Raw genomic sequence first — 11,957 nt, 5'->3', positions numbered from 1 at the left:
GGGGGGGGGGGTAGGGGGGGAAAATAAAACCATCAGAAGACAACCACAAGATACTTTTATCATCCGCAATCCCATGTACCAGCATTATCATCCACCCACTCAGTATTATCTACAGCCAGTTATCTTGCTAATCAGTATCACTTAAAACTCAACAATCTCGGAGAGACTTTCTCTGGCAAGGACAGAGAACACAAAACTTTTAATTTGTTTAGGTGGAACATAGTGAACTTGGATAGAAAATTAGGGGGATGGGGGCTAGGAGTGGTAGATCTGAAAGTCCAAAACATCACCTTACTGCAAAAATAGTTTTGGAGATTCGCTGCCGAAGAATACGCTCTATGGAGAACAGTTATCACTGCAAAATATAGGCTTCTCAATCATTTGACAACCTAGCAGACACAAACTCACAGCCCTAATGGAATTTGGAAAAGCATCAGAGTTCACTGAAACACATTTTACTCCAACTCTTCATTTAAAGTGGGTAATGGCAGGAGTAAAGTTTGGGTGGATGTCTGGCATGGTCAAGCAATATTAAGGGAGAAATTTGCAATACTTTTCAGTGTAGCACAGAATCCGGATGCTACAATTTCAGAGTATTGGTCACTCCCGGCTGGAATTCAATATCAGGCGAAGCATAAATGATTGTAGATGTAGACAGCATTTCTTCAATGCTTCAGATACTGAAAAGTGTATCCCTTTTAATCTCCTTAAGCGACTCTTGAGGAACTCAAATTTCATTCTCAATTGATCATGGAAGTGCATTTGAAGAAACATGGCACCTATGAAGGTGGAATGCTTCACATGGCTGGCTGTAGGTGCATGCCTCAATCACAAGAATCTCCCAAAAAAGGATATTTACAGTAGATTCCCTTTGTGTGAGAGCCAATTTGAGGACATTAATCACCTTTCCATTCACTGTTCACTCACTTCAGAAATCTGGTTCCCACAAAAGCTTTGGGGGTCAACTGAAGTTTTTAAGAATAATATTGATATTGTTTGAAGCAACTTCAGGTCTACACATTAATTGGGGCAAAAGTTACATCTATCCAGTCAATGAGGTACCTAGAATTGACAGTATGGCAAATATTCTGGGAGGAAAGATAGGGGAGCTGCCCACAATATATCTGGGAATGCCTCTAGGAGATAAGAGCAAATCAAAAGGCATATGGAACAATGTACTGGAGAAATGTGAGAAGAAGCTTGCCAACTGGAAAAGTCAGTATTTATCCCTGGGTGGCAGAGCTACTCTCATCAACAGTGTTCTTGATGCTTTGCCTACTTACATGATGTCGGTGTACCCTATGCCAGCAAGTGTAAGAGACAGATTAGATGCCATTAGAAGAAATTTTCTTTGGCAAGGAAACTGCGATCCGAATAAGCACAAGTTTCACTTGGTCAAGTGGAATGAAGTTTTAGTCAGCAAGAAAGAAGGGGGACTAGGAACAAGGAATCTGAAAATACAAAACCACAGCCTGCTAATGAAATGGCTGTGGAGATTTGCATCACAAGAACAGTCGCTGTGGAAAGATACCATTAAGGCTAGATATGGAATGGAGACAAGGTGGATCAGCAACATAGCAACACAACCATATGGCACCGGAGTGTGGAGGACAATCAGGAATCTATGGCCAAAACTTATAAACAAGTGCACAATTAAGATAGGAGATGGTGGAAAAACTCTATTTTGGGAGGAAGTTTGGGCGGGACAAGCTTCACTTAAAGATAGTTTCCCTGACCTATTCAGCTTGAGTCTACAGAAAGTGGCCACTGTCAAAGAAATGAGAGATGCTCAAGGTTGGAATTTAAAGTTCAGAAGACCTTTAAATGATTGGGAGGTGAATAGAATGGTTGAATTACTAAATATCCTGGAACGATACAAGGAACTCAGTAACAGTGAAGACAAACTGTTATGGGCTCCAGATACACAGGGGAGATTCTCAGTTGGAACAGCTTACAGAAACTCACAGAGGACACACACTCAATCAAGCTACTGGCCATGGAAAATGATCTGGAAAGTTAAGGTGCCCTTCAAGGTGGCCTGTTTTACTTGGCTCTTAGCAAAACAGGTTGTTCTCACGCAGGATAACCGTATGAAGAAGGGCCTCGATTTGTGCTCCAGATGTTTTTTTTGTGAATGTGAGACAGAGACAATAAATCATCTCTTTTTACACTGTAAGGAGACAGTGAAACTTTGGCAAATTTTCATCAATAAAAGGGGCATCAGTTGGTCTATGCCAGGAAACATAAAGGAAGCTTTGGCATGTTGGAATCGGGATGGAAATCAGTCGGGGCACAGGGAGAGATGGAAGATTGTCCCAGCCTGCATTTGGTGGACTATTTGGCTGGAAAGGAATCAAAGATGTTTTGAGAACAAGAGCTGCTCTATGGAGAAGATGAAGCTGAATTGTTTAGCTCTTTTCTATTTTTGGTGTAAACATGAATATCCTCATGAAGATGAGGATATCCCTAGTATGTTAGAGTCCTTAAGGAGTTCATAGGAAAACAACATCACTTTTGTATTTCTGATTGTAAGTATTACTGGAATACGTCCTGAGTATTCCTGTGTTTATAATACAAGTTACCTTTTCAAAAAAAAAAAAAAAGCTTTGGGGGTCAAGTGGGCAATGCCTAAGGTAACTACTATTTGCTGCAGTACTGGTACAGGAAAGGTCTCGGAAAGACTAAAATGCAAATATGGAATTCAGTTCCTTCAGCTATTTGGTGGTCCATATAGAACAAATCCCTACTGCTTTTTTGGTGTAATCTGGCTAGTGCAAATGACATGAAGCCATGATAGACTTATCGAGCTCATTACACAATCTGTAATGTATCTTTCCCTTTCCCTGTAAATATTTAAAGCACTTTCTTAATGCTGTCTTTTAAAATATCGCCTTTTAATGATAACGAAAAAAAACTAAACAACCTCTAATCATTGCCAACTAGAATGGGATGAAATTTTGAAGTCATGATCTCAGTATGGTGATCAATGCTTGAATCTGGTGATGGGACTGTTGAAGAGAGAAAGATTGAGGAGAGCTTCAGAGTCGGTATTGATAATGGTACTATGATTTTTATTTTTTTATTTTCTGGATAATGGTACTAATGGTTTAACTAAGTTGATTAAGATGCACAGAGAAAAAAGGGAGAGAGTGTGTCAAGGATCTCCTCAGTTACATGAGTAGAATGAAGGGCACAACTATCCGTTTGAACTTATCAAGAAAAAAGAAGAACAACCCAGATACCTTCCTACCAACAGCGAAGCAAATGTATATGGTAAAGCATATACTTTTATTAGCATGCCTAGAAGAAGGGAAAGAACGAAAGTTATTCTCACTTTTGTAAAGCTGATATGATAATCCACATAAAGGTCAGCTCCTTCTCTAGCAAATAGAGGATCTTTAGCAACCTGCGAAACAAAAAGCATGAAGTTTTCATGTAAACAAAGTTAAACCAGTCAACAAAAAGGACCCCAAAGACAAAAGGTTTTAAAGAAAAAAAGGGAAAATCTAAACTGATAAAGGCACCAAATGTATGCCCATTTAGTCAATTATCAAAAGATATTTCTCTGTCTTAACGTGACTATGTGTAATGGTGCGACAAAAACATAGGTCTTGGCCCGATCAATGTTGTTAAAGGCCCACTTAAACGTGCTTAAGCCCTGAAGCTCAGTGCAGCACAGGCCAGACGCTTCACCTGACCATCACCTCACTTCACTGGCGCTTTACAGCTTTAGTAGAGGCATCACGGGAGTCTCAACTCTCAACTACCAATGGAATCAGTTTTAAGGAGGGCAACATTAAATAGCAAATATAAATGGCAAAGCAATAGAGGACACTTTTGTATGAATATCTAGGTGAATTGGAATACGAAAACAGAAATTTAGTAAAAGAACACAAGTTACTAATGTAAACAAAAATTGGATCTGAATAATAAATTTACAATGTTTTTTGAACTAGAATAGCATGCTTTTATGCCATATGTCCCATATGTTATAGCTTCTCAATGATTAAGTCCACATATTTGAGGTTTGTATTTATATTCATTTTTCTTGTATGACATTTATTTATTCTTCTGTAGCGCTTTTCTTCGCTACAGCTCATGCTTTTGAACTTTGATTGCACTTTGCACTCAAAGCCCCAGCTGAAACTTGATACCACCTCTGCTTTTACCTTTGGTAACAATGACATGGAATCTACATAATATATAAAACTGCAGTTACCATGCATGATACTCAAAAACACCCGCTTTGCATGCCTGCCGGTACGCTTAAATCAGTCCATGTAATAGCTTTAGGAAATATATGGAAGGTATTGAGCCAAATCAGTCGTTCAAACAATGGTCCAAGCTCCAACATTAATGTGCTTGTTAGCTTTCATTTGAAGTCATATTCTTCAGTATGATGATCAATGATTATCCCTACTTGCTTTCAAATATTTCAATCAAGTTATTGAGGGGGCACATAAATTTCAGAAAGCTTCCATCCCCTCACAATGCATTTTTGGAGAAACATAAGGAGCTGCTACTGAATCGAACAATTTCTTGTTCAAGCAGTTTTTACTTGAGTTTAATACGCCAAGAGTTCATCGAATAAAGATAAAGGCTAAAGAGAGTAGAATAAAGTGAAGGTGAATACCACACTGATCAAGAGCTTGGTAAGTGTTCAAAACTTGCTGGTTAGATTGGATTTTAACAATATCTCTGGGAGACTTTCTTTTTCTGATCGGAGTGAAGCGGCTTCCACTTTATTACTTGGGTAGAGTGAAATAGCTAGACTCTCTTATCAGCTTTCTTTTCGGATATATTTTTCCTTGGCACTCAAGAAGTAGACATTATTAATTGAATTGATGTGAAGTCTTTCCATTCCCGGTCCAATTACAACTAACAGAATGTACATTAGTTTATCATTATCAGATATCTGATGGTCCTCTACTCCATCAACTTTTTGTTTGTCAGAAAAATAACTAAAGGCGGTTTACTCTTTTTTTTTTTTTTTTTGATAACCGAGAAATCTGTTTACTCATTGTGCATCTTAATTGCATAATAATACTTTTTCATAAGTAATTCAGCAAATTCTGTTGTAAGATTGAGGGGCTGGAAAAGCCAAAATACACAGTTTTCAAATACCTTAAGCTCTCATTCCCCTCTTAAGTTGTTTTCTGACCATCTACAAAAGGTAAATGCCTTTGAGTCTACCTTTATTTACCTTTCCCTAATACCATCTACTCAAAAGATATAGTTAAAGAGAAGGGTAAATAACCTAAAGCAACGCCAAACACGTTATTATGGGTATATCATCTCACCTTTTTTTGAGAAAGGAACAAATATTATAAATCTTCAGAACCAAGGCTATGCTGGAAGCCATATTTACTAGTCCAAAAAACAAGCAATGTATGTATCATCTCCCTTTATAAAATATAAGATCCCACCCCCTTGAAAATGTCTTTTTGGCCTGTCACTGAACCCTTAGCAGATCCTGGTCATGTCTAGCTTTGTAGGTGTTCACTTCATACCCATCACCCATGCATTAGGATATTCCAATTCCCTTGTCGAAAGAAAAACTCTAGTGGGTTTCTGCTATTAATCAGGGACATCACATAATTTATCCATAAGCTAGAAATTTAATGGATTTCTGCTATATATATAATGCAAATATTATAAGGATTGACCATGCATAAAAATTCTTGAAGTCACAGACATGGTAGTAAATCCAAAACAATAACAAAAAATCACATTAGCTGACCCAATATAGAAGATACATTAGAGTAAGACTTGAATCAGATGAGGATCATGCACCTTTAGCTTTATAAATAAGCTGCCTGGCTGCACCCCTCGCCTGCCAGCATGACCAGCTTTTGGCACACGAATAGTATCACCAGAGTCAACACCTGATCCATCACGGAAAGTAAGTTCATCACAATAATCCTATCTTATGCTCTACTAAAATGAAAATCAGAAAAAGTTTCATATGGAAATGTCTACTCGTCCAATGAACATAGGATCAATCAGGTATGCTGAAATTAGTTGTGATCAACAATATGAATCATCTACATCTGTTCAGCTCTTTTTATTACATTACAAACTAATTTTTAAGGCAAAATAACGGATTTTTTAGAAGTAGCTCCCTAAGTCCCGCATATGTAGTCATATTGACATAAAGTCTATAACCACAGTAAAATGACTCTTGATAAACCAGACCTAATGTAAGTGTAACAACAACAACTAAGCATTAATCCAGCTAGTTGGTATTGCCTAAGTGGATCATCTCTTTCCATTGATTTTGTTCGTAGTTAGATTAGATCAACATGGATTCCAAGAGATTATAGGGTTCTATTGAAACTTAACTTCATTATTTTAAATATACCCCGTCTCCTTTTAGAACTTCCAATCATCACAGTTCGCATCTATAAACCAATGCATTTGGAGGTCCAACATAAAACATGGTTAAAACCTTTGTCCAATGTGGTCATTTCTAATCTTATATAACCATACAATCATCTCAACATCCGCATTTTGGAGATATTTTTCTGTGGATATGCAGGCCTTACAAGTTCAACATCCACTCCTGCATAACATTTTTGGTCTCAACCATATTATAGAGTTTACCCTTCCACTTTGATAAGTATCTCCTTATCAAATAGCAAACCTGTCAAATTCTACTATTTAAACCATCTTTATTTATTTCTCAGCGGTAAAGCTTCATATTTGCCTTTAGCAAAACCCTCTTTCTAAATTGACTACACTAAATCTTCTCAGTTCAGGGTTGTACTCTATACTCTAAATTCAGGACTTTACCAGGCAACACAACCAGCACAAATCTGGTAAAGAAATCTGTTCTCCATAGTCAGGAAGTTTATCATATGATGAGGGTCAAATACGACAATACGATCAAATCTTTTGTGGAAAAGCACCGAATCACCTTAATCTTCACTAAAATTGGTCATTTGTATATTTAATAGCAGAAATACGAGGCAAAACACCACATGCTATATCCTCAACATTCAAACTTAACTGATATAGCCCTAACACTCCTCATTTCAATATCATCTTATACCTCCTCCCATCCTCACCCCCACCCCCTGCACCCTTTTTTTCGTTGAAAAGTTTGGTTCATATGATTTCACTCAAAAAGAGGTGGTTCAAATCCAAGTGGTTGAGAAATTTCTTGACCTACAATAATCGACTAAACTTATCTTATATCTATCATACTAGGGCATGGGGATTTGTATCCATATAGTTTACCCCACATGTACTTACAGTTTTACACCTAAAAACCATCTTGGGCTGTTTAAGCTCGAAATTAGTGCCAGCAGAAAAGTCCCCACCCTAGAGGAGAAAAATGAAGATATGAAATATTGTGAACTAACAAAGTTTCCATCTAGTTGTTTAAGCAGAATATAGTCATATACAAGAACTTCAACTGAAGTATGCAGATTGTTTTTTGAAACTGCTAACGTTCAACTATAGTACACAGATGTAGTTTAGAAATAAACTAAACTCCTTATGGTAGCACTTAAATTGGAAAGTAAAAACCAATGCATACCGGCAGGTATAGTTACTTTAACGTCTTTAATGGCTTCAACAACTCCTGATGCTTTGCATGCCCTACAACGTTCCTGATAGAAAACCAAGCAATGATCATTTGAAGCTGTGTCAAATTTGAGAGTTGTTCATTGTATCAAAATCAAGACCTTAATGACTCGTCCAGATCCTTTACAGGTACTGCAAGTTGCTGTAAATGGAGGGATTGTAACCTGATGAATACGTTGGAGAGTATTAATAAAACATAAAGATAACATTGCTCGATTATCAGGCAAAAGGGGAAGGTGTTCCACTAAGGTTAAACCTCATATGATGAGGTCACCGTCAGAAACTTGAATGTACTTACTCTCCCAACTCCTTGACAAGTTGGACATACTTTTGGCTTTGAATTCAATGGATAGCCCAAACCATCTGAATGAGGATGAGGATAACAGAGTGTTAAAGTTAAGATCATTGTCATATAAAATGAGACCGAGGGAATAGTTAAAAGTCAAAGCAACTCCATCATTTTTCATGCAAGTCAAGCAACATCACATAATATTGAATAGATTGAATACAATTACATTTTACTTCTTCCCTCTTGAGATATTGACTTAATTATTATTTTCTTTCATTTCAGATGAAGCCAGAGAGTTCCTCCAGGTATAAGCTCCGTTATCATGAAAATAGAGTAGCCTCATTACTTATAAATTTTAGCGATACTTTCCGGGTGACCTTTATGATCAATGTACTAATTTATGCAAGTCAAGCCACATAATATTGAATAGATTGAATACAATTACATTTTTCTTCTTTTCTCTTGAGATATAGACTTAATTATTATTTTCTTTCACTTCAGATGAAGCCAGATAGTGCCTCCAGGTATAAGCAGTTAAGCACCATTATCTCTCATGGAACTAGAGTAGCCTCATTACTTAAAAATTTTAACCATACTTTCCGGGTGACCTTTATGATCAATGTACTAATTTATCCATTAGGATAGCACCCTATAGTACTGTATTTCTAGCAGAGTAAAAGCATGACTGCTGGAACTCGCTAGCAGTTTTTTGCTCCCTTCACCTGTCTAGTGACAAGATCAAGATGGACTGCTTAGCTCTTTTCTATTTTTCGTGTAAACAAGATATATTAACTAGGACAGAAGACATCTTTGATGTGCTAGATTGTTTATAGGCAGCAGTTTAGACTAAGACTGTTTTATTCTGTAAGTTGTAACACTTTTGAAGGGGAACTACACTTTTGTTGTAGTATACCTGTGGATATATAGACTAAAGTTACCAGTTTCAAAAAAAAGAACAGAGAAAGAGAACAGAAACATGTCACACAGAGAGAGAGAAAGAGAAGCCAGACAAACTGCATAATCATCCTCTACCCATGCTTCCACGAAGACATAGCATAATAAACAAAGAAAAAGATGAGGCAAAAGACAATTAGACATCCAACTGCAACACAAAGTAAAGGCTTCAAAAACATAGCCAGATAGTTTAAACAATGTGTATCAAAAGAGAACATAAGCTTTTACTTACTGCAAGAATCACATGGTACATCTGCATCAAATGAAAGATGTTTTGTGCATCCTTTAGCAGCTTCAGAAAAAGAGAGAGAAAGCTCCACCTACCATTTGAAGATAATACAGTCAAACAGGTCTCTGAAAATGCGGAGAAATCTGAGAAAATGATCAAAGTGATCCTTAATGTATTAGGGCTCGTTTACTTTGGTCCTTGATATATACACCCTATCAGATATAGTCCTTATTATTCTTAATGCATAAGAAAAGTTAATCATTTTGATCAGAATCATTTTGATCCTTTACCCTAACTAACAGATTTTTAAGAAATGCTGTTAAGTTTAACCCTCTAACCACGTGACTAACAAAAGTCACAGCAACAAAGGCCCAAGCTATCGTCTTCTCCGTCATCAGAAGTAGGAGCTCTGAAAAATCACAAAAAACTTGAGAATGGTGGCACATCCCCTGCTAGGAACAAAATCACAAGAAGATGAATCCTTTCTTTCATAAATTTGAAAGTACACTGAAGTACAGCAAAGAAGTGAAACAAATTTAGCCAACATGTAAGTTACCAAACCCCTCTCTTTTTCCTTCAATTCACAAATCTCTAGATCTGCAATTGTTTTTTTACATTGTATATTGTTTGATTTATTTTAATTTAGTGTTTTTTTAATGATAACAGCCAGGAAAAGATTATTAACAATTGCAAGGATTCGAATGATTTCTTTCATGATTTTCTTTGGAGTTCTGTCTGAACAACAATGTATCTCTACAGATCCGTCGAAAATTCACTAAGTTCAGAACCGGAATCCAGCGCAGATGTGGCTTCTCCACCAGTGATTCCGGTCCTTCACCTTCATCTACCCCGACTTCTCCTCTAGCGCCTCCGCCATAAATCTCTTTCCTGATCATCGAGGGTTAAATTTAACTGAAAATTTGACGGATCAGTTAGTTTTTAGTGTAGAGAACTAAAATAATTCACTTTTACTATACACTAAGGACCATATCTCTTAAGGTGCATATATCAAGGACCAAAGTAAACCAACCCCAATATGTTAAGGACCATCTTGATCTTCTGGGGAAATCTCAAATGGAACATAATCACAAAAGGCACCACCTGAATGTCTTGCGTCAGATTTTCAGCCTCATTTTCAAATATCTGAGAAATATTGAAGCATATACATTTAAGCAAAATTCCATACATCACCGCACTTCACAAAAGAGAAAAAAGGGGTGGAGAAGAAATATACCTCAGAAAATATTTTCTGAAACGAATCAGAGAATTGTGCGCTATATGTATATCTAAAATCATTGCCATTCCCATAATTATAATTTATATTTTCTGTGTTGCTTGGTTGCTCCTTCATCTGAATTAATAAAAAATCATCATTAGTAGTATATCAAATTGAATCATGATGTAGCATAACTTGAAAATACAACCCATAGGAGAAAAGACATGTTACCATGTCATATTGTGCTCTCTTCTGTGGGTTTTGCAAAATCTGGATTCACCTTTCACGATTACAATCCATAAAAAATCATACGAAAGTAGTACAAGGAAATGCAACAATTCTTCAATCATGGTCACGATACTATTATTCGAGAGCACAGAAATATTTAAACCTCATATGCATCTCTTATCTCTTGAAATTTCCTCTTCGCAGATGGATTATTCTTATTGGCATCTGGGTGGTATTTTTTTGCAAGCTGCAAAAGGTTTTGATGTCAACATACTAGACAGTTAAAAATAGCACAGAACGGATGAAGAAAATGATAAAATGCCACAGATCTAAGCTAGATAATGCTTAATATAAATGAAGCAAATAAATTCTTGAAGTGCAAAAATTGAATCACTTGTCTGAGAACACCAACACAATGTGAATTATCACCTCTAAACAAAGAAGAAGATTCCTTTTTCAGATATGGGAGGGGGAGGGGGATAAGAAGAAAACTCTGATGTATCCTAATGACAACAAACTACTAAATAACCAGCCTCTTCATTGAAAACAATCTACCAATGACTAGTAAAATATCAATACCAAAAACGAAACAGATCCATATGCAAACAAAAGGTGGTGCCAAATTGACAGTGACAAGCTTTTAACACCAAATAGAATATCAATAAACCACTTATTCAAACTTAAAAGCCTATTGAATAATATCCTCACCGCATGAAAAGCCTTCTTAATCTCATCTCGACTAGAATCTCTAGATACGCCTAGAATTTCATAGTAATCTCGCTCTGCAGAATAACAAGCTCCTGAAAAATTAAGTGATGCAATTGGTTCATATGATAGAGCAATCGATAAGATGAAACACGCAAATCAAAAGTAGCTGTCTAAGATATCGAGGAATACCGGTGGAATGGAAAAAATGCTTCAACGGTGGAAATCTCCTAGTCGAAGAACTATTAGGTTTACCAATAAAACTGCAACTGTACAAAGCTGATATACAAAGCAAAGTAAACCATGGTATCATAGATTGGTTTTTCAATTGGCTGAACATAATTCATGTTAGAGTAACGACATTTTCTGTCAAGTTCAGGTGTTTCAACATACATTCAGCACATACATAAATGTAGATTTTCACTATCAACCATTTTTTCAATGACAATGGTGTCCGTGCCAATTGCACCCACCTCGACTATTCTGCCAGATACCTACTGCCTCCCATCGACACAAGTATCCGTAGTTCTTGGTGGTTTAGGCATATGAGAAGAAATCACCAAGTGTTTTTAATTTGAACCTATAACCTCATAGCTATCCTCCCACTTGGTTGACCACACCCTTGAGTGCACTAACAACTATATTTTAGCATTTAGGTATTCACCTCAGGTCCAAGTAAATCTGATGTTGCCAGCTAGTACTAGGTTTGTGGTCGTGGTGTGAGGAAATTTGGGGGGGGGGGGGGGGGG

At 36.8% G+C, this 11,957-nt stretch overlaps 1 protein-coding gene across 2 annotated transcripts in view; it reads right to left on the bottom strand.

Moving 5' to 3' along the window:
• The window catches only part of LOC102588922 (chaperone protein dnaJ 1, mitochondrial), a 21,408-nt gene that overhangs the window by 7,210 nt on the left and 2,241 nt on the right, over positions 1-11,957 (bottom strand). For both annotated transcript variants that reach the window (XM_006354502.2, XM_006354500.2), the window contains exons 4-15: positions 11,401-11,487; positions 11,212-11,303; positions 10,667-10,750; positions 10,507-10,545; positions 10,294-10,410; positions 10,161-10,202; positions 9,063-9,150; positions 7,886-7,950; positions 7,689-7,751; positions 7,541-7,613; positions 5,794-5,885; positions 3,335-3,406 (exon numbers count right to left, since the gene is read on the bottom strand). In XM_006354502.2, coding sequence (XP_006354564.1) covers positions 3,335-3,406; positions 5,794-5,885; positions 7,541-7,613; positions 7,689-7,751; positions 7,886-7,950; positions 9,063-9,150; positions 10,161-10,202; positions 10,294-10,410; positions 10,507-10,545; positions 10,667-10,750; positions 11,212-11,303; positions 11,401-11,487 — 914 coding nt within the window. The remainder of the gene's footprint in view (positions 1-3,334; positions 3,407-5,793; positions 5,886-7,540; positions 7,614-7,688; positions 7,752-7,885; positions 7,951-9,062; positions 9,151-10,160; positions 10,203-10,293; positions 10,411-10,506; positions 10,546-10,666; positions 10,751-11,211; positions 11,304-11,400; positions 11,488-11,957) is intronic.

Source organism: Solanum tuberosum, unplaced genomic scaffold (genome assembly GCF_000226075.1).
Source record: "Solanum tuberosum cultivar DM 1-3 516 R44 unplaced genomic scaffold, SolTub_3.0 scf00173, whole genome shotgun sequence".
NCBI classification, from domain to species: Eukaryota; Viridiplantae; Streptophyta; class Magnoliopsida; order Solanales; family Solanaceae; genus Solanum; species Solanum tuberosum.
Note: the sequence above shows the minus strand (reverse complement) of the source record. Positions and strands in the feature narration are given on the sequence as shown.